The sequence below is a fragment of the Ambystoma mexicanum genome, chromosome 6p (assembly GCF_040938575.1).
Source record: "Ambystoma mexicanum isolate Mex_15411 chromosome 6p, UKY_AmexF1_1, whole genome shotgun sequence".
Classification (NCBI taxonomy): Eukaryota; Metazoa; Chordata; class Amphibia; order Caudata; family Ambystomatidae; genus Ambystoma; species Ambystoma mexicanum.
Genome location: NC_090935.1, coordinates 1,263,297,880 through 1,263,321,280, shown reverse-complemented (window position 1 = coordinate 1,263,321,280; position 23,401 = coordinate 1,263,297,880). Strand labels below are relative to the sequence as shown.

Genomic DNA, 23,401 nt, shown 5'->3' with positions numbered 1-23,401 from the left:
CCCAAATTCAAGCTGGGGGACTGCCCTAGCCCACCACTAGTAAGCATCTGAACCATTTAAATTGGCAAGGGTTTTCCAATCCTGGACACACTCTTGCCTCACTTCTGCACAGAAACTGACATGCACTGCCTGGAATGTTGATTGGGACAAGACAATCCCAACCTTCACATCAGACCAGGATGCGCAAACTGCCGCTGTTCACAGGGAATTTGTGGTTTTTCTTGCGAAAGGGCTTACCATATATGGCATTTCCTAACCTGAGACTGCAGGAAGAAGGCCAAAGGACAAGATGGCCAAAGGTCAGGGTGTAAACTGTGTGGCACGGCCGTTGTGAGTATATAGTACTCAAAATGACATTGTGCAGTAAAACATGAATGCACATGTGGTGAAAACAAAAAACATGATAGAAAAATATCTGCTGCCACCAGCATGACTCGACCTTTTATCCCAAATTTAAGCTGGGGACTGCCCTAGGCCACTACTGGTAAGCATCTGAACCATTTAAATTGGCATGGGTTGTCCAATCCTGGACAGCTGCTTGCCTCACATCTGCACAGAAACTGAAATGCACTGCCTAGAATGTGGATTGGGACAAGACAGGAAGAAGGCCAAAGGAGAAGATGGCCAAAAGACAGGGCGTAAAACGTGTGGCAAGGCCGTTGTGGGTATATAGTACTCAAAATGGCATTATGCAGTAAAACATGAATGCGCATGTGGTGAAAACAAAAAACATGATAGAAAAATATCTGCTGCCACCAGCCCATCCTGAACTCTTGACAAAAGTAACAGAAATCAAAAGTAAAAAAGAAAAAGATTGCATAGCACTTCACTGTAAGGTTATTGTGATACAGTAAAATAAGCAAGGAAGCTCGCAAAGGGGACGGGGTCCCCCTGCATTGGTAGCCATATGAGCTGACCATTGCCCCCAAAAGGGATGAGCTGAGCAAGGAACGTAAAGCAAAATACAGGTTTGAGATAATAGCAAAAAGGTGGAGGGTTCCTGTAGTGTCAATGGAAGGAGAGTAGCCAAAATCTCAAGCATCCTCTTTACTAGGGTGAGAATTAAGGCTTGGCTGTGGAGCAAGGGTTTGGATGGTTTCATCTCTTAAGTGAGATCTTCTCATTGATCTTTTTCTGTTATATCTGTCTGTGGGCTGCAGAATGTTGAAGTGAATGATGTCAGTGTGATGTAATGAGTGGAATGTGTATGCTACGAACTATCCAAGGTTTCAGATAGAGTGCAGGTGGATAGATGGGACCTAGGTGGTGTGGACACTGGTGAGTCCTCCTTGTAATATCTTATGGACTTGCTGAGACACCTATGTAACTTGAATAAAGCATCTGTAAATACCTATCTGTGTCTCAGGAGAGAGTCTTGTGATACAAACAGGATCGGAAAAAATGCTAGGGGGCTCTGATTAACACAGTTTGTTTGTTACTCTTGACTACTGTCTTTCTGACTTGTTACATAAGGGCCCATGCATTCTCATGAGGGCATATGAGGCAAAGAGTCACATTTCAATCCAATTGACCATTAGAGCATGCATGCATTTGTTCTAATCTTGTTTTCCATAAAACTCTTTCGATACTGTCTAGGAATATATAGCTAATAAACACAGCTAATAAATATATGTATATTGCAGTGTTTTGTGTCTAATTTATTTTAAATGGTGTCATACTCTGTCACACTAGAATTTCTTGAAGAAAGTGGAACAAACCTTTATGTGCGTCTGCTGCCATGAGTTAGTTCACCAGCCAGTAACAACGGAGTGTCTACACAATGTTTGCAAGGTAGGTGGAGGGCTTGTTGATCCACTGCACTGACTTGACTTAAACATTAGTGATTTTAATTTGAACTACTGTCGTTCATCTTTATACTCAGCCCTTAGGATTTTTAAAGCTAGTTTAAAAGTGCTACAGCTTGGCATGCAGGTTTACCCATCCATGACACTAACACTTCATTTGAAAAGAATGTATCCACACAAGGATTGGAAAACACAGACTGATGGTACCACGACAAAAGCCCTTATAAGGGTTTTCGTGAGCCTCAGTTGGGTTACAGAATAAAGAACACAGTATCAGGCTTAGGTCATTTTTTTAAAAAGAAGTCCCTAGTCTTGTGACCTCACCAGGCACTTGATTTCATTTAATTCATCAACTGTGAGGATCAAAAAGTTCATTGAATGTGCTTTCTATTCATTCCCTGTTGGGGTTGAAAGTTGAAGTCCCTACCCTTCACGTCTTAATAAAAGTTATTTCTGTGATTAGGTACACTGTATGGTGTATTTGATTTGGTGCCAATTTGTGAATGTTTAATATAGTTATTGTGCCCATGATTTCATTCTGTAAAGAGTTAACTTTTATTCTACCAATAATTATATATTTTGTTTGCCAATATTGATCGTCATAGCAATAGTCAATCAATAGTCTGGTGTGATATCCTTACCACTGGTCTTTAATCCTCTGACCTTGACTATTGTCATCATTAGTACTTTCTTTATATTAGAATTCATTTCTCCAGCATGTGGTCTGGCATGCTCATGAATATTCCCCGTCGTCAGGCTGGGAATACTCTATATAAGAAAAAAACAGTTTCACTTTCATTTTTAAACTGTATTTCTCGTGTAAACCAATCGCTGTCGTCTGGGTCATACTGCCCTCCTCCAATGACAGTCCTCTCCCTAAGCCCCTCCCCTGGCAGCCATCTTCAGATTTGTTGGGAGCCCTCGAGTTACTTTCTGAGCTATTTGTATGTTTTTTCGACAAGAAAAGTTCCTTTTTTGTTTCAAAGAGCCTGTGCGCTCTTGCCTTCATCTGCTGACAGCGGGGACCTGTTGTCAGTGAAGTTCCGCGCCCTTCAGGAGCTAGGATTCATCGAAGATTCTTGAAGGCCATCTTGGGCCTACTTCGCGCCCTCCAACCTTGTCAGAGGAGAAGGAAAGAAGGTCCCGCTTCAGGCCCTGCACCAAATGTGGGCTTCGGAATGTGTTTGTGGAGGACAAGCACCTACAATGCTCTACTGCCTAAACCCCGGACCATAAGAAGGTAGAGCAGGAGATATGCCTCGGTTTCTCTAAGAAAACGATGAAGGACAGGCATAGTAGGCTGGCAGCATGGCTTAACACCAAAGCCTTTGACCTGTGCTCCGAGCAGGGTCATCCCTTGTCCAGAACCGGACGGTCCGAGAGGTGGTCTTCTAAGTCCTTTGAGGGCACCTAATCCGTGAGGGCCCAAGATAAAGCCAAGATCTGCAAGTCTTAGTACACCGGGTTCGCCGCAGAAGTGGGTCCCAAGGTGGATAGGGCGCGATCAACATCACTTTCCACCTCCGTTGCCAGCCTACCATCAAACTCCTCTTCAAAGAGGAAGTAATGTACCCCGGCTAAGATACGGGAGAAATCCGAGAAGCCATGGACAGAAGAGAAGGTCGCGCAGCCTACGCAGGCTCAACCAGCATAGGCAAAGACCTTGTCGGCGACACCGTTAACGACTAGCATGGCAGCTAAGGGCGCTGATCCTGCGAGGGTGACTCCCACAGTGCAGAAAATGACCCTGCCCCCACGGCACGACACCACTGCAGAGTGTGGCAAAGTCTGCAGGTACGCAAGAAGTGGTGAAGATACCGGCTCGGGTCCCGGTTCAGAACCCTCAAGGAGGAAAGGGGTAGGGAGTCCCAGAAACAGCCCTCCCAGGTCATCTCTCAAGCCATGGAGGTCTCGTCCACGGATGACGAAGATCAGGAGTCCATGCATATGGCCCACAAGGAATATAGCACAGGGCCTAGTTTCCTTGTGTTGCCGGCTCAGCTGTGGGACATTTCCTTGGATATTCTGTCGACTCTCCACACCTTGGTGTCAGAGACAAAGATGAGAATGCCTCCGGCACCGGTACCTGTGGTCCCCGAGGTCCCTGTTCAGCCTCCGCAGAAGAAGGGGAAGCATCATCTGATACCCTATGCATCGGGACCCAACTCCCCCAGCAGACCCAGACACGGGTATAAGAATGTATACGGCTACGAAGACATTGTCGGAGTGGCTGGTGAGTCACCACATTTGGATGCCCTGCATAGGGTTTGCCCACCGGACGAGGTGGGTTTGTCCCACTCCATGATGACCAGGGCCTCTGAGCATTTCCAGCTGGTGCCCGAGAAAACCAAGGAGGAGGGCTTCTTGTATCAAAGGCGAGAGGCCAAGAGGAAGACGATCACGGCAGTGCCTTTTCTGGATGATATTTGGGAAGAGGACGTAGCCCTCATGAAGAACACTTAGACGGGATAGGCTGGAAAAGAAGTATAGTGTGCCGGACTCTGCACCCAAATCTGAGGTTACCACCATCGCCGGACTCTGTGGTATCGGCGGCCGTGAGGAAACGTTTGGCTAACCCGTCGTCTTCGGTCCCTCTGGACATTGAGAGGAAAAGGATGGACACCATGGGGAAGAAGGTGATTTACACCCTGGCCTCCACAATGGAGGCGGCCAACACACAGGCAATCCTAACCAGGTACGACGGGGAGTTGTGGTACAAACTAGGCCCGATCCTGGAGTTCCTCCCTGACGATAAGAGGATGGAGGCCATCGCCCTCCTTCAGGAAGGAGAAGTGGCATCTGACCACGCCATCGCAGTGACGTTGGACGTCGCCGACACAGGGTTCTGGCAAATGGGGAACAGTGTCTGCCTTTCATCGGCAGGGAAGGCCACTAACTTCCGTCAGGAGGTCGAAGCGAAGATGCTGGACATGCCCTTCAATGGTGAAATCTGATCGGATACTGAGACGGCCTGCTCCCTCGCACTCTCCAACAGCACTGCTCCTCTTTTTGCTCCTCCAGGTGAAAATCGAGCAGGTCATCCGAAGGGTTCTCCACGTCGTGCAGACAGCCTTCCCAAGCCTCAACGAAAGAACCCTACAGAGGCCGCTCGCAGGCCTACGGTAGCGGAGGACAGTGTTGCCGTTGCCCGCATGGCAGGACACCGGCGCCAAAGCAAGCCTGAACCGGCCAAGATCTCAGGCCCCCACTCATGCGCCCCGGTCGGAGACCGGCTGACGCGGTTTGTCAGCGAGTGGAGAAAGATCACAGCCGACAGATGGTGCTGGATGCACTCGTCCAGGGTCACACCTTGGAGTTCTAACAAAGGTGTCCTCGTACTCTGCCGGCTCCTCGGCAGGAGTAGCACATCCTGCAGCTTCTGGAAGATGTACGAGCCATGCTACGAAAAGGGGCGATAGAGCCAGTTCCCCAACGGCTCCGGAGCTCCAGAGTTTATTCCAGGTACTTTGTAGTAAGAAAGAAGACAAAGGTCTGGAGGCCCATCCTGGACCTGCGACGTCTGAACAAATACTTAAAGTTACAGACATGGTCACGTTGCAGTAAGTGCTTGGCCAATTAGAAAAAGGAGACTTCTTGACGTCATTGGACCTGGAGGACGCATATTTCCTCATCCCCATTCAAAAGAAAAATCGAAATGTCTTTGATTCGTGGTGTAGGGCCAGCACTACCAGTTCAAGGCCCTACCATTCGGCTTAAAGTCAGCCCCAAGAGTATTCACGAAGTGCCTGGCACCAGTGGCAGCCCATCTACGTCTACAGGGCATACATTTTTTTTTTTTCCAATTTATTTTTATTCAATTTTCAAAACCAAACAAAACACACATTTCAACTGTTTCAATATACAAAAAACATCATTGTACCATTTAGTTTCCATTAGAACTCCCCAAATCACCCCCCCTTTAAACTAGAGCCAAATCTCCCATGTCTTCTACTGGAGCGTTATCGGATAGTGCAGTACTTAAACGGTCATTGCCCGAATCTTCTGTTTCGTTGTTACCCTGGCAGGAATTAGCCATAGAGGTCACCAGTTGCCGCCAGGCCAGCAGGGGCCCCACTTCCTCCTCGCCCCCCCTGGTAACCGCTTCAAACCAGACAACAGATTCAGCTTCCGCCCATTTCAGGAGGTCTGCCCACCATAGCTCCACCCTGGGTCGATGGGCCGCCTTCCAGCCCATTGCCATCCTGCGCTTGGCCAGAACATAAGCCAGGTCCTTCATCTTGCATATGTGTTTGGAGTGCCTGGGTCTAGGAAAAAGCCCTAGCATGCATGACCAAGCCGATTCCACATCCAGCACCACTCCCCCGCCAGCCAGCTTCGTTTTGACCTCATACCAAAACTTGAGCACTTCCGGGCAAGCCCAGAACATATGTAGCAGCCCTGCATCCACCTCCCCACACCTGGGGCATTGCTGCGTGGCTAGTCCCCCAAACCTTGCAATCTTCCCAGGGGTCAGGTAGGCCCTGTGAGTAACGTACAGCTGAAGTTGTTGGAATCTAGCATTTCGAGACACCTTTTTATGGTATCTCTGTGCCCACTCCCATTGCCCATCCGTCATAGGTCCTCCCACCTCCTCTTCCCAATCCTGTCTTAGTTGGAGCAACTCCGTCCCCGCCCTCACCCGTAGGAGTTCATATATCCTCGAGATTTCGTGCCCGCCCTCTGACACATCATACATGGTTTCCAGGGAGGCCTCAGGGTCCTCCGCTAGCACTGTCTCGGGCCATCTTTCTCTAGTCTTTTTAACAAGCCTAGCGTAAGTTATATATTGGCCTTCATGCACCCCTGTCTCTTCCTGCAACCTCTGGAAGTCCAGTGCCTCGCCATCCTGCCATATGTCTCCGAGGGTGGCCAGGCCTACCTGCTCCCAGTATCTTCGGACTGATTCGAATAGCTGAGAGTCGTTCCTGCACAGAGCCACCAGCGGGGCCTGCCGGGAGTACGGCTACTGATCTCCCATCATCCTCCAAGTCCTTTGCCAGATCTCCCAGCCCAGCCTCAACAGCCGCCTACGCAACCACACCACCTCCTGCAGGAAGTATGGGGCTGAATCTCCATGCAGAAGCCGCACCTCCGCCGAGTCTTCCGCTGAAAGCCACCTAGCCACATACAGCAGCTGCCCCGCCAGGTAGTAGAGCTCAAAATTTGGCAGGCCTATGCCCCCCTTGTCATACGGGTTCTGGAGCTTCCACAGGGCCACCCTGTTCCTGGAGTTTCCCCATAGAAAACCCCTGCACATGCTATGTAGTTTTACGAATAGGCTTCTTGGTATCAAAAACGGGACGTTCACAAAAAAGTGCAAAAGTCTAGGCAAGACCACCATCTTAAGCAAGGCCGCTCTCCCCATCATGGTCAGGGGCAATCTGGCCCAAAACACCATGCTATTCTTAATCCCTTCTAACGCTCTTTCCGTATTATGTTTGTGTTCTGCCTCTATTTTGTGGTAGATATTTAATCCCAGATACCTGAATGTCTCCGTCTGCCATGGAATCGGTAGGATAGGCAACCTCTGCGACGGGACACTCCTGTATCTGCCCAGAGGAAAGAGACTGGAGTTTCTGAGATTCACCGATATACCAGAAAGGGCGGCATATCGTTCCATTACCTCTAACACGTACTGCAGATTTTCTTCCGGATAACGCAAGTAAAGAAGCATGTCATCCGCATATAGTGATATCAGGTGCCTACCGCTACTCGTACTTATGCCCACCTCCCCGTATTGATGAAGCAGGCATATTGCCAACGGCTCTAATGCTAGTATATATAGCATGGGCGACCAGGGGCACCCCTGTCTGGTCCCTCTACTAAGTTGCCAGGTGTCTGAGATTGTGGACCCTGTTTTGACTCTCGCCAGCGGGGCGCTGTGGAGCAGCTGGACCCACCTGAGGTATCCAGGTCCCATTCCATATCCCTTCAGAACCGCTTTCAACCAGGGCCATCTTACTGAATCAAAAGCCTTAACCGCGTCTAGTGACACTATGGCTAGCTCGCCCGAATCCCCTTCAGTTTGGTCAATAATATGGTGTAGCCTCCTGTGGTTATCTGTAATGTTTCTGCCCGGGATGTAACCTGTCTGGTCTGGGTGTATCAGCTTCCCAATCACCCTTTTCAACCTGTTGGGCAGCACTGCAGTGAGCATTTTGCTGCCCTGGTTGAGCATGGACAATGGTCTATAAGACCCGCACTCCTCGGCCGGCTTACCTGGTTTCAAGAGTGGGATGATCACGGCCTCGCGGAGGGACAACGGGAGTTCCCCCTGCTCGTAGGCCTCGTTGAAAGTGGCAAGCAGTGGTTGGATTAGCTCCTGCTTATATGTTTTGTAGAACTCACTAGGCAATCCGTCTGAACCAGGTGCCTTGCATGTGGGCAGATTCTGGATCACCACCTCCAGCTCATCTGAGGTGACAGGTGCGTCTAATTCTGCGCGTTCTAGGTCATCCAGGGTGGGCAACTCTATGTCCACCAGTGTGTCAAGTATGACTTGACACATATCCTCCCCTGTGTCCTTGTACAGGTGTCTATAAAACTTATGGAACTGCTTGTTTACCTCCTCTTGGGTGTTGCACATGCAACCTCCCTCATCCTTGACCTCACTGATCACCGAGCGGGGGGTCTCACTCTTATACAGCCAGGCTAGCAATCTGCCCGGCTTGTCACCTCCTGCATGTATCCTCTCCGTATATTTCCTGTGATTAAGTCTGCACAGCCTGTCCCAGAGTTCACTGCAGGTAGCCTGTAATTCTTTTATCCTGGTTCTACTGTCGTGGGCAGTGTTTTCACAACACGTGAGCTCCCTTTACGCTACTTGGAGTTCCCTTTCTATACCCCCCTGGAGCCCTTTAGCCTTAGAAATGGCCACCCCGCGCACCACCACTTTGAACGCTTCCCACAGAGTGCCCACAGAATGTACACTACCCGTGTTTATATCAAAATATTCTTCGATGGCATCCCGTAGGCCCTCCCGGAACCCCTCGTTCTGAAGCGCCTCAGTCCTGAGCCTCCATGTTGGGATCCGCGGTCTTGGGGGTTGGTGTCTCCACTCCACTACCAAGGGTGAGTGGTCAGATAATACTCGGGCCCTATATTCCGCTCCCACTATGTCTCCCACTATCTCGGCCATTACAAATATATAATCTAGCCTGGTGTGCAAATTATGTGGCGCTGCGTAGTGTGAATATTGCCTATCCTCTGGGTGCAACCTCCTCCATACATCCTCTAGGCTTAGGTCTTTCAATAATGTTCCCAGCGCTCTGGCCGCCGGCGCCGTTTTTCCTGCCCTGTCCATTGATCTGTCCATCCTGGGATTCAGAGTGCAATTAAAGTCCCCCCCCCCCCACACACTACCGTACTCCCTGCCAGGGGCCCTAGTTTACTGTAAAGAGTCCTAAAGTAAGCTGCCGTGTCGTTATTAGGGGCATAGACGTTTACAATGTGCACTTCCCTGTTTTCCAAGAGGCACGTTACCACCACCATCTACCCTCCGGGTCTTCCGTGGAGCCAAGCACCTGGAACGGCACATGCGGCGCCACCCACGTGATGACCCCTCTAGCATACGCCGAATACGCAGCCCCTACCACAGTGCCCTTCCATTTCTTCTTAGCCACCTCCTGCTTCTCCCTAGTAAGGTGTGTCTCCTACAGCAGGGCTATATCTATGCGCATTCTCTTTAAATACAGCATCACTTTATTTCGTTTCAGGTAGCTGTTGAGGCCCCGTACATTCCAGGCCACAACTTTGAGATTACCCGACGCCATCTGTTCCCATCCTAACCTTTCTCCCGATGCTCCCATTACTAATTAGTTTTCTGGCTCTTTCCCGACAAGTTACAAACAGAATCCCCCTTCCCCATCCCCCAAATCCACCCCACAGCACACAACTCCCTCCCTCCCCCCTCCCTACCAACCCCCAACAGTTGCCCAGCTCCATCCCTGGATCTCAGGCCTACCCACTTCTGGACCTGTCCCGTATCCGAGAACAAGGACCACGTAGGGCGTCACCAATCTAACGGTGACCTAACTAAATGAACTACTATTGGGGTCAGAGGGCGCTTCCCAGGAGCTCTGTCATCTATGTTAGGAGAGGCGTGTCCAACGGGACCCGCCGGCAGATGCCATGGCTTCCCTCCCACAAGCACAATATCATTCTATATTCCAGTCCCAGTGTCATAACTATGCCACTTAGGGTGCTCTTGTGACGTGCTACTTATCTCCGGCCGCTTCCGTCTGGGCATCCGGTTCTTGAGGTTGGCCCTGCAAATCCAGCCAATCCATCACCTCAGTAGGAGTCTCGAAGAAAAGGGATTTGTTCTTGTAAAACACCTTCAACCTGGCGGGATAGAGCAACATGTAGCGGTGGCCTGCTTCTCTGAGCCTCCTCTTTACCGCTCCGAAGTTCATTCGATTCCGCTGCACTAGGAGCGTGTAGTCCGGGTACGCCGTTATTTTCGCTGACCCCCTTTCTATCGTTCCTCCTTTCCGGAAAAATTCAAGAATCTTCTCGCGGTCACGATAATTCAAGATCTTCGCGATCAGCGGCCGCGGGGGGGCCCCCGGGGCCGGTCTCCTGGTCAGGGCCCTATGTGCCCTTTCTACCGCGAACCCCTGGGTCAGCTCCCCGCCAGTTATCTCCTGCAAGAGCATGGTTTCGACGTATTCCGTGGGGTTCGGTCCTTCAATCCCTTCCGGTACACCCACTATACGAATGTTGTTGCGTCTGGCGCGCCCTTCCGCTTGCTCCGCTCTATCCTCCAGGTTGCCAACTCGCTGCACTAGAGCATGCAGCTCCTTGGCATGTGCAGCACACTCCTTTTCCAGTGCCCCAGTGCGCTCTGCGATAGTTCGCACGTCCTGTCGCAGCAGGTTCACCTCTTCCTGGACCGCTCCGATCTTGAGGTCCAAGCCCTCCTGCAGCTCTTTCATGGCTAGGCCCAGCTTCGTTTCCCAGGCCACCTTCAAATCAGCAATTGCTGCCAGCACCTCCTGGATTGTGCCCGGTGGGTCCCCCGCCTCCGCAGGGGTCTCTTTACTCTTGCCCCCCTCCGCGCTCGGGGGCGACTTGGTGTAGGCCTCCATCGTGGGCTGCTTGATCCGGGGTCTCGCCACTTTGGTGGACATCCTGTCGCGTCAGCTGGACACGGTCTCACGTGCTGCTCCTCACTCCACTGTTCGCGTGGTCGTTGACAACCCTCTGCTGTTCAAGCCTGCGCTCGCCTGCAGCATACGCCCAGAGTGGGCTGTGTCCTCCCACGTGCTCGCGCACCCCTGGCGTTAAGTTACTGGGCTCTGCCGTGCATGATCTATGAACAGCACTCCACAGTGCCTTGGTGCCTCAAGTTCACAATCCCAAAGTCATGCGTTTTGTGGGGTAGTCTCCACTGTGGGGCCCCTGTGGGTGCAAGGGGCTTGCAAAGGTCCAAATCAGCCCGCTCAAGAAGCTCGTGCCACCCCCTCCACGTGCGGGCACAGTGCCAGCAATCCAGTGCACACTTAACTTGGGCCCTTTCTCACCACAGCCTCCACTGCTCCCAATGTCTTCAGGGGGGGGCCCAGCGCATCCCCCGGTGCTCATATGCGCCCTCCTATCAGGCGATCTAGTTCAAAGGCCCACGGGGGCACACGGAAGATCCACAGCCCTCTGTCGGCAGTTCTCACAGAGTTTTGTTTCTCCTTGAACGGACACACTGTGTCAGGCGACTCGCAGCAACAGCCGCCCTTGCGAGTGCGCAGGATCCACAGCGACCTTGTTGCCAGCGAGGACCGCGTTGGCTTTCTCCCTCACGTGGCAACAATGTATCTGCTTGGGCTTATAGCAGGTCGCCCAGCGGGATCTCAGCTGCCCACAGCCCGCGAGTCAGTCTTGTCCGCGGCCCCCACAGTGCTCACTCCCAGCACTCCTGCTCCGCTCCTCGATCTGTCCTCGGGCGGCGAACGTAAAGTTCGTTACGGGGGTCTCACAGGTCCTAAACCCAAGACCGCAGCGGCTCTCTCGCGGCTCCCGTCTTCTTCTTTGTGCTGGCCGCCATTTTGTCTGTGTCTTCGGTCCGGGACCCACTGCAACCCGGTGAGGGTAACTCGAGCTCCGAGCATTCCCCACGCGCCAAACTTTCAGCGAATGTCGCCTCAATGTTCGTACATGTGTGTGTAATTTTGCAGCGCCGGCTGGTCACTGCACATGCTCCATCTCCTCAGGGTCAATACAGGATCTACGGAGCTCCGCGAAGGCAAGCCTCCTACGTGGCCATCCAAGCCACGCCCCCGTCTACAGGGCATACATGTATACCCGTACCTGGACAACTGGCTGATTTGTGCCAGTTCGCAGGAGTTGGCCGATGAGAACAAGAAGGCGACCGTCCAGCTATTGACGGATCTCGGATTCTCCGTCAACTATCCAAAGTCCTGGTTAACGCCATCACAGAAGGCACTGTTCCTGGGCGCCAGACTCAACACAGTGTCATCTCCCTCGGAGAAGAGGCTAGCAGCCATTCAACGAAAGGTGCAACGGCTATCGTCAGCAAAGATGGCCATGGTGGGGCCATCAAGTCATTACTGGGCATGATGTCGTCCTGCATCTACCTCATCGGCCTGCAGATGCGACCCTTACAAGAATTCCTGGATGCACATTGGATATAGGTGTCTGGAAGTTTCACAGATAAGATCTCGCTCAACGAGGATATCCGATGAGCGATAGTGGTGGGGGCGGGGGTCCGCTCCCACTTCGCCCAAGGCACGGAATTTCAAACCCCCCCATAGCAGGAGACGGTCACCAAGGATACCCCCCTGGAAGGTTGGGGAGCACACACCGGACTTCTGCACGCCAGAGGCCTGTGGCTGCCAGAGGAGAAGGATCCCCATGTCAACATCCTGGAGCTACAGGCGGTGTTCTAGGCCCTCAAGTCATTCCTATCATCTCTGAAAGGCAAGATGGTGAGGATCACCACGAAGAACACCACCACCATGTTCTACATCAGGAAGCAGGGGGTCACTCCACCCCTGCACTCTCCAAGGAGGCCCAGGACTTGTGGCACTGGGCCGTTAGACAGGGGATGTTCCTCATCCCCTTCAGCTAGCGGGAGTCAAAAACACCATTGCAGACTCCCTCAGCAGAGAACTCCGCTCCTGCCATGAGCGGGAGCTTTGTCCGGATCAGGTGGGCCGTCTGTTCACCAAATGGGGCACAACCCAAGTTGATCTGTGTGTGACGGCAGCAAACTCCAAATGCCTGAAGTTCGCCTGCAGGTTCCACCAGCCGAGGAGCTTGGGGGACACGTTCTCCGATCCGTGGGAAGGACTGTTTCTATACACGTTCCCTCTCCTGCTACGAGTCATCAACACACTTAGACAGTGCCAATGCAAGATGATACGCATGGCCAAGGTAAATTTGCTACTTGGACCTTCTCAGCCTGTCAGCGGCACCTCCAGTCAAGTTGCTGGTTGTTCCGGATCTTCTCACCAAAGAGGGAGGCGCAATCCTTCATCACGACCCAGGATTGCTGAACCTGAAGGCTTGGCTCTGGTAGCCTTAGATTTTGGGGGTTATGAGTTACCAGCGGACTGCACGGAGGTCCTCGCCAAGATCAGGGCGTCGTCAGCCTTAAAGTGCTACGGCTAGAAGTGGAAGCATTTTGCTACATGGAGCAGGTTGCAGAAGATTAGGCCCCTGAGGGTCGCGGCTCCACAGATCCGTCTGTACTTGTTATCCTTGGCAAATGGTGATCTGGCGCACGCCTCCATCAAGGTGCATCTGGCGGCTATCTCCCGTTACACCACCTTCCCAGAAAGATCTATGCTCTGGTCCCACAGACTCGGCAACGAGTTTCTCAAAGGACTTTTCCGATTATTTTTCCTGCCGGTGAAGGCTCCTTCCCCGGCGTGGGAACTCAACTTGGCTCTGACGAGGCTCATGGGGGCTCCCATCGAGCCTATGCATCAGGCCCCACTCTAGTTTCTCTTGTGGAAGACTGCTTTCCTTGTGGCTATTACCTCTGCCAGACATGTAGGTGAGATGCAGGCCCTATCCTGCAAGCAACCGTACCTAACTTTCCACGAATCAAGGGTGGTACTGCGTACACACCCCTCTTTCATGCCAAAGGTTCAGTCGGAATTCCACCTCAACGAGCCTTTGGTGTTGCCTGTGTTCTTTTCGAAACATTTGTCACCGGCGGAAAGGGCCTTGCACTAGTTGGACATTGCTCGTGCCCTGAAGTTCTACGTGACACGCATTAAGAGTTTTTGGAAGACTTTACAACTGTTTGTGAACTTTGGTCCTGTGACCCATGGGATGGCCTTGTCCAAGGCTTCCGTTTTAAGGCGACTCTCCGGCTGCATACCACACTGTCATCAGTTGACAAACCGACCGCAGCCCGGCCGTTCCAGAGCCCACTCCACCAGAGCGATCGCTGCAACGACAGCGTTCCTGTCTGGTGTTCCCCTGCTGAACATCTGCAGGGCTGCTAGGTGGGGGTCCACGCACACCTTCACGAAGTTCTACTACGTGGACAGAGATTCCAGGGAGGAATCCAGAGTCGGCCAAGCAGTGCTACGCAAACTGTTCAATTGAGGTGAGCCTGTTCGAGAGGTAAGAGTTAATTGCTTCTGTTGAGCCTTGCCTCCTCCAGTGATTGTGTAATGTTGTACTGCTATGTATTCGTTATTCATGAGCATGTGAATCCATGCCAGACCCCATGCTGGAGAAGGTTTAAGTTACTTACCTTTAACTATTGTTTGCCAGCATGGGTCTGGCATGGATTCAATTGTGAACCCTCCCTCCAGCCCCTCTGCGGCTCTTCTTGGTCATACTGCCACTTTACGTGCTTACCAAATCTGAAGATGGCTGCCAGGGGAGGGGCTTAGGGAGATAACTGTCATTGGATGGAGCAGTAGGACCCAGAGGACAGTGATTGGTTTAGAGGGTTTAGAGGAGAAAAGCAGTTTCAAAGTGGAAGTGATTTTTTTTTCTTTTACAGAGAATTCCCAGCCTGACCACAGGGAATATTTGTGAGCATGTCAGTCCATGCCAGACCCATGCCCCATGCTGGAGAACAATAGTTACAGGTAAGTAACTCAAACCTTCCTGAACAAATACCTTTAAAATATAGTTATTCAATTAATACTATATTGTATTGAATACTATACTCTATGTAGTAAATAATGCAATTATAAATAAGAGAAGAGGGACTCACCTATTTATTTAACCGTATGGTGTATTTTTGCCTTTTTATTTGTCAATATTGATTTTGTTTCTTTGCAAGTATATTGTCAACACTGCTTTCTAAGATTGCTGTACATGTAGGGTAAACATTTTTAACAATATATCTAATTTTACGGTTTTTCAATCTATCCATTGAATGCAATTTAAAGGAAGTGAATCTTAGATCCCTCTATTTCACTTCCCAAATTATTGGAAACTTAATTGTCCTTGCTGTAATCAGCGTATTCGAAATTCGGGCCTGCCACATTGATAAATGCAGACACTGCTTTTAATACTCTCACTGATATGTGACGTCATAGTAGTGGGTCCGAATCATGATAGTACATTTTCTCATCAGATAATTGCGTCTATTTTATGAGCAGCATAGTGACGTTTTATATTCTTTATAGTTAATTTAAAATAGCCATGATATTTTGTGTTTGTGTATATAGTACAGGTTACTGAAAAAAAACATTGTTAAACTTAACATAAATCTTAAACTGTTGCTATTGACAAATACTTAGATATATTGTAATAGAGGTATGTCTTCCTCTCTTAATCTTCATATCAACAATTGTATTTTACAGTGTCTTGCAAAGTTCAGGTATATACTGAGCTTCTCCAGCATGGGGTCTGGCATGGATTCACATGCTCATATTCCCCGTCGTCAGGCCGGGAATCGTCGGTATAGAAAAAAAAATCAGTATCAATTTCGTTTCTGATCTGTCTATCTTAGTAGTAACCAATCACTGGTTTCTGAGTCATACTGCCCCCAGCCAATGACTGCCCTCTCCCTAAGCCCCGCCTCTGGCAGCCATCCTCAGATTTTTACCGCACGTTCAAGTGTTGGGAGTCCTCGTGCTGTAGCTCTTGAGCTTTTGCTGCGTTTTCGTGCATTTTTCAGGAGATTTTCTCATTTTTCGGTTAAATAGAGCCTCAAGCTCCACCGTTTCTACATCCGATCAACGGGGATCCGTTTCTGAGTTTTCTATGCCCCTCAAGGGTGAAGATTTCGTCAAGTTACGCTTTTGGAGGATTCTAGAAGTTCCGAGGCCTACCCCGGACATGGCCCAGGAGAAAGGAAGCTCGACGCCCGGGAAGCTGTTAAGGGCCTGCCCTGGATGCCAGCTTCAGAATGTCTTCAAGGAGGACGAGCATTCGTTATGCTTCTACTGTCTCCATGAGGACAAGACGCACACGGAGAAGGACTGCGCATTTTGTGGGAACATGTCGGAGCGCACCATGAAGGATCGCCACCTCCGTCTCGCCAACTGGCTGGAAGGGAAGAGCCCGTCAGGCGAGAAGAAGAAGAAAAAGAAGTCAGAGCGGTCTTCTAAGTCCTGTGAGGGCACCCCGGCGACGGGGGCCCAACAAAAGGCTAAGCACTGCGAGTCCGCGGGCACCGGGAGCGCCGAACGGTCGGGCTCCTTGGCTGCCAGGCAGGGCGCATCCTCCCCGGCGCCATCAACCACGAGCCAACGCACTGGCTCGGGTAAGAGGAAATCCGAGAACCCGGCGAAGCTTCTGGAGAGGCCCTGGTCGATCTCGAAGATTCCGGCAGAGGGGGAGCGAGGCTCGGACCCTCCCCCCAAGGTGAAGGCCCCACGCGTCCAGAAGGTGACGATGGCCTTAATTCACCCTGCTAAGACCTCGATTGAGGATGTTGTCGCGGCCCTGGCTCAGCCTGTGGAGGCTACACCAGTGGAGGCGCCCTCAGGACCCAGAGTCTCCCTGCCACCGCGGAGGGAGTCGTCTTTCAGGCCCATTGAGAAGACCCCCACAAAGTCCTCGTTGGAAAAAGTGGGGGAGGGGCTGGTGGCCATTGTGAATACGGACACGACCTCTGAAGAAGAGCTCATCGAAGTCGTGGAGGAGGCCCAGCCCATCGGGAGGGATCCCAACGAGGGCGACGACGAGCGCCCTCACGCCCGTCGTTTCCAGCGCCGCAGGACACTTCGGCAGCCATTTTGTCTGCGATTCAGTCCTTATGCCCGGAAATAAGGACAAGGTTGCCCCTCCCCCCAACGGAGGTACCTGAGCCAGACCCGACGGGGGAACCGGAGCCAGGACCCTCGGAAAGTCCACTGCATAAGAGGACGACGACGCATCCTACGCCACCTCTCCCACCTCTGCGGCCTGCTCTACCTTCCCCCCGGTCTACTACCCACGGGAATGATACAGGCACGGACACGGCTATGACAGGTACAGATGACGATGGAGGCGACGACGGGACGTGTCCCCCGTCGCCCCCTGCTCGGGCGTCCCCGCCCGACGAGATTGGATCCTTTCATGCCATGATTTCCAGGGCATCCGAGCTCTTCCAGCTCTGCCCAGAAGAGAAGAAGGAAGGGTTCCTTTACCAACGGCGCAAGGCTAAAAGGAAGACGGTCCTCGCTGTACCGCTTCTTGATGACATCTGGGATGAGGGGCTCGCCCTCCTCAAGAACCCTGCCACGGCGCCGGCAAAGAGGGACCGGTACGAGAAGAAGTACCGGGTCCCCGACGTTGCCCCCTTGTGCCTTCGGGCGCAACCTACCCCGGATTCGGTCGTCTCGGCGGCGGCAAAGAAGAAAGCTGGGGGGGCATCGGCCTCGACATCAACCTCCTCGCCGGACGGTGAGGGCAGGAAGTTGGACACAATGGGACGGCGGATCATCTCATCCGCAGCGATGACTATCAAGGCGGCCAACGCCCTGGCTATCGTAGCCCGCTACGACAGGGAGTTGTGGTTCAAAATCGCCACTCTGTTGGACTTCCTTCCGGATGCCAAAAGGGCTGTTGAAATCCTACAGGAGGGTGAGATTGCTTCGGACCATGCCATCACGGTGGCAACGGACATAGCCGACACTGGTTTCCGTCAGTTGGGCAACGGCGTTTGCTTGAGACGACGAGGATGGCTCAAGGCCACGGATTTCCGCCAGGACGTACAAACCAAGGTTTTGGACATGCCCTTCGACGGGAACAACCTGTTTGGGAAGGCGGTTGATGAGTCCCTTCAGGCCATCAAGACAGACACAGAGACTGCCCGGGCACTGGGAGTGCTCCAACAACGACGGCCATCCTTTCGGAGCTCCAGAGGCAGACAAGGTGCCTCCAAGGGATCCGGCAGTGGCTCCTCCACATACCGCCAAGCGGCAAGATCTTCGTCCCAGGAAGCCTACAGGGGACGCGGCAAGTCAGGTGGTTCCCGTCGTCGTCGACAGGGAGGTCAAGGAGGCAAGGCGGCCTCCAAACAAGATTAACCGACGGTGGGGTCGGGCCCCCGCCGAAGCACCCCAGTGGGAGGCCAGCTGGCGAGGTTCGTCAGCGTGTGGGAGTCCATCTCCACCGACCGTTGGGTGCTGGACGCCCTGGCCCAAGGGCACGCCCTCGAGTTTCAGAAGAAGTGCCCTTGCGTTCCACCCGTGGCCAAGAAGGAAAATCACGTCCCTCAACTACTGTTGGAAGTAAGGGCGATGCTCAAGAAGGGTGCCATCGAGGTCGTCCCAAGGAGGCTTCGGGGCTCCGGAGTTTACTCATGGTACTTCCTCGTGAAAAAGAAGACAGGCGGATGGCGCCCCATCCTGGACCTACGACGACTGAACAAGTACATCAGGGCACAGAAGTTCCGTATGGTCACCCTCCAGCACGTGCTGGGACAGCTGGAGGAGGGTGATTTCCTGTCGTCGTTGGACTTGGAGGATGCGTACTTCCACATCCCCATTCTAAAAAGACACCAGGGTGTTCACCAAGTGCCTCGCACCAGTGGCGGCGCGGCTGCGCCTACAGGGGATCCACGTCTACCCCTACCTGGACGACTGGCTCATCCGGGCAAGGCCAAGGGAGCTCGCCGTGGAGCACACTGCAAAGACCGTCCAGCTGCTCACGGACCTGGGATTCTCCATCAACTTTCCAAAATCCCACTTGGTTCCGTCGCAAGTCGCCCTGTTTCTGGGAGCCAAGCTCGACACAGTGGCGAAGCTGGCTTCGCCGTCGGAGGAAAGGACCAGGACCATTCTGGGCAAGGTGCAGAGTCTGCTGGCCACGGACATGGCCAGGGTAAGATCTATCAAATCCCTCCTCGGGATGATGTCCTCCTGCATTTATCTGGTGCGCCTTTGCAGGCTTCGGATGCGCCCCTTACAAGAGTTCCTCGACGCCCGCTGGGTCCAGTCGACGGGCAGCTTCGAGTACAGGATCCCTCTCAATGAGACGTTCCATCAGGCGATCCGGTGGTGGGGTACCCGCTCCCATCTGTCGGCGGGCACGGACTTTCAGACCCCAGCTCACCAGGTGACGGTGACGACGGACGCCTCCCTGGAAGGTTGGGGAGCGCACTCCGGAGATCTTCACGCGAGAGGCCTTTGGCTCCCGGAGGAGAAGTCTCTCCACATCAACATCTTGGAGCTCTGCGCATTGTTCTGGGCCCTCAGGTCCTTCTTTCCGTCCCTCAAGGGCAAGGTGGTGAGGATCTTCACAGACAACACCACCACAATGTTCTACATCCGGATGCAGGGCGGAACCAGGTCCCCTGCCCTATCCAAGGAAGCCCAGGATCTGTGGCATTGGGCCGTCGCCCAGGGGATGTTTCTGGTGCCTCTTCATCTGGCAGGAATAAAAAACACGATCGCTGACTCACTCAGCAGGGAGCTGCGCTCGTGCCACGAGTGGGAACTATGCCAGGATCAAGTGGATCGACTCTTCCGTCCATGGGGCGAACCCCAAATCGATCTCTTCGCGACGGTGACGAATTCCAAGTGCCGGAGGTTCGCCAGCAGGTTCCCCCAGCCGAGGAGCATGGGCGATGCTTTCTCGTTCCCCTGGGACGGCCTATTTCTTTATGCGTTCCCTCCGCTGCCGTTGCTGCTCCGGCTCATCAACCAGCTCAAGAGGTCTCGGTGCAGATCTGGTTCCCGGACCTTCTGGACTTGTCAACGTCCCCACCAGTCAAGCTGCCGACGGACGCAGACCTTCTCTCCAGAGAAGGAGGCGCCATTCTTCACCACAACCCGGAGTCGCTGAACCTGCAGGCCTGGCTCCTGCAGCACTAGAGTTTGGAGGGTACGACATCTCGGCCGACTGCAGAGAGGTTCTTGCAAAGACCAGGGCGTCCTCAACTCTCAAGTCGTACGGACATAAATGGAAGAGTTTCTCTGTCTGGTGCCGTGCACAGAAGATTAACACTGTGTGGATTACGGCCCCTCAAGTACTGCCGTACCTACTGTCGCTGGCCAAAGCTGGACTGGCTCACGCCTCCATCAAAATACATCTGGCTGCAATCTCCCGATATACCAGGACTACGGGACGGGCGTCCTTGTGGTCTCATCGCCTGGTGAAAGAATTCATGAAGGGACTATTGCGATCATTCCCGCCGGTGAAGGCTCCTGCCCCGGCATGGGAGCTTAATGTGGTGCTGACCAGGCTCATGGGGGCCCCATTCGAGCCTATGCATTCGGCGCCTTTGAAGTTCCTGTCATGGAAGACAGCTTTCCTCGTGGCCATCACCTCTGCACGACGAGTGGGAGAGATCCAGGCCCTATCTTGCAAGCCTCCATACTTGACTTTTCATGACACGAGGGTGGTGCTGAGGACACACCCCTCCTTTATGCCCAAGGTGCCGTCGGACTTCCACCTCAACGAGCCCTTGGTGTTGCCAGTTTTCTTCCCGTTGCCTTCGTCGCCGGCCGAGAGGACTTTGCACTCGCTGGATGTAGCTAGAGCGCTGAAGTTCTACGTGGACCGCACGAAGAGTTTTCGGAAGACGTCACAGCTGTTTGTGAACTTTGGGACTGTGAATCAAGGGAAGGCTCTCTCGAAGACTTCCATTTCCAGATGGCTCTCCGGCTGCATCATGCACTGTCACCGGTTGGCAAACCGACCACTGCCCGGCCGTCCGAGAGCCCATTCGACCAGAGCGATCGCTGCTACCACGGCGTTCCTATCTGGTGTGCCCCTGCTGGACATCTGCAGGGCTGCGACGTGGACGTCGATGGACACCTTCACAAGATTCTACTGCATCGATCGGGACTCCAGGGAGGAGTCCAGGGTCGGCCAAGCAGTGCTGCGCAACCTGTTCGCCTAAGGTGAGCCTGGTGAGGAGGTAAGAGTTGCTTAATGTTGAGTTGTTGTATTGCTTAATGTTGAGCCTGTTGCCACCTCCCTTGGTTGTGCATGTGTGTACTGCTATGTATTCTCTTATTCATGAGCATGTGAATCCATGGCAGACCCCATGCTGGAGAAGGAACAAGTTACTTGCCTGTAACTGTTGTTCTCCAGCATGGTTCTGGCATGGATTCACATGCGAACCCTCCCGCCTACCCCTCTGCGGCTCTTCACTTGGTCATACTGCCACTTTACGTGCTACCAAATCTGAGGATGGCTGGTCATGTTCCTCGGGTATATCTTCCTGACTGATGTACAAATAGTGACTCCTGCATGCCTAGCAAGCTCACCTAGTGGTAATTGTGGCAGAGCAGACCAGGCCTAAGTCAACAGAGGTGGTGGGGTGGTTCACAGGTACAGTACACACACTCTTGATTAGATGCCAAATGTGAAAAGTTCCCACCCACTGTATTTGTATGAAAGAAATAATCTTTATATAATGTTAGTGGTCTTTTACATAGTGCATGTCCAGCACTATTGGCTGCCTTATTGTGCTTGGTTCTGAAAAAAAAGGGGTGGGGTTCATTAGTGGGATATGCAGATGCGAAACCTCTGGTGTTATGTTATGATATGTCGTTTATAACGTGCCTGTACTCAAGTGTTTCTTGTGAGTGCAGGTCAGAAGTACCCGGTTCCTGTGTGCCAATCTGCTCTCTATGTGTTTGACTGAGAAACTTGACAGTATATTCTCCACAGGTAAGAGCCCAAGAACTGATAGATTACTGTGCTTTTCTTTGATAAAGAAAAGCGATAAACAATACACTAACAGGTAAACAAAACAGAGTGGTGAAAGTGTAGTAAGTATCCCTTTTTAAATAAGAGTTCTTTTTGGAGTCAAATTCCTTCCTGGAAAAGAAACAGCACTAACCGAGGCCAAGAAGGAACAAGTATTTTTACAAATAGGGGGAGTCATTGGTGAGAGAGTGTTATCTCAGTTTGAAAGTGCCCCCAAGGAGCAGTTCCTGGAGTTTCATTGGAGGGAGACGTAATTGTCTCCTGAAATCTGGAATTGTCCAGATTCGTCACATGTGATAAAAAGTGGGCTTTCTGACTAACATATTTTTATAAGCTTATCCCTTGCCTGCCCCAATTCCACCTCTAACCATGCTTGTATTTCACAGGGAATTCTCCCACCCCAGCAGGAGGAGAGTTGCTGGAGTATATTTTTTTCCATTTGCGCCTAGGTTTACTAGCCCTTCAATCCTCTATGCTTCTACCAAATGGCTTCAAGTGGTGTACACACAGCTTTTCCTCTGCCTACCAACACAACCTGAGTTTTGAGCCTCATACGCATGGCATCTTTGCAACGCTCAGGACTTATTTTCCCACAGGTCACTTTGTCGGGGACTCGGATGCTGAGAGGAATTCTTCAAGACAAATTCTGCGCAAGAAACCAGCGATTTAATCAAGAAGAGAAGAAAATACAAGATACGTGCCCCTTTATTCTCATATGTACATTAGTCAGGCAATGTGCTGAAAAGGCATCATCAGACTGAGAGGGTTGCTTTAGACCCTATCCCTTCCCAGCAGAGGAAATCTACTGGCTATCGGTCCTTTCCTATAGCAAGGCAAATGTCTACAGACTTAGTTCTGAGGCCTCTTCAGAGATTCTGCACTGGGATTTATTTTGGGACCGTACAATTGAGTGCTTGCAGCTAATAGAACAGATCCACAATTGTACAACACCTGAGGCAGGTAGCACCCACTCAACCCCTCACTGAGGTGTTGGGGAAAGTGAGACTCACCATCCAGCATGTGGCAGCCTCAAGGTCCATTTGAGCGTCCACGTCAGGATGCCCAAAAGCATGATGGAGAAACATAAAAATCTGCCATGAGAAGATCAGGCCAAACTCATCTTGGCTGCAAAGAGTAGAGCGCCTGACTAAGACCTACAACTGGTGGAAAACATTAAGGGCACCATACCAACAATGTGGAAGTGCCAAACCCGCTGGGCACAGTTAGCGGGGAGTATGTAGCCAGCAAAATCCTGTACGATTACTGGTCCTGGTGCCCTTACTTCAGAGCTTTCGATGTTCACACCTCAGTTTCAGTGGACAAATCCTACTTGAGAGTCTTATTTGGATATGCCCTTTTTTTAAAAAAAAATTTTATTTGTATTGGCTGAAATAAATCAACCTGTCAAAACAAAAAAATGATAACAGATTATAAATAACATTTAACAAAATATCCTAGAAGTATTTAAAAAAGAAATTAAGTATAATAGCATATTAGAAAAATGTGTAACGTATAAA

At 51.8% G+C, this 23,401-nt stretch overlaps 1 protein-coding gene across 2 annotated transcripts in view; it reads left to right on the top strand.

Moving 5' to 3' along the window:
* UHRF2 (ubiquitin like with PHD and ring finger domains 2) overlaps positions 1 to 23,401 on the top strand; it is a 1,897,232-nt gene that overhangs the window by 1,678,624 nt on the left and 195,207 nt on the right. Inside the window, exons 15-16 of one of the 2 annotated variants that reach the window (XM_069625927.1) lie at positions 1,693 to 1,791; positions 21,767 to 21,845. In XM_069625927.1, coding sequence (XP_069482028.1) covers positions 1,693 to 1,791; positions 21,767 to 21,845 — 178 coding nt within the window. The remainder of the gene's footprint in view (positions 1 to 1,692; positions 1,792 to 21,766; positions 21,846 to 23,401) is intronic. The other variant, XM_069625926.1, reaches the window with a different exon arrangement.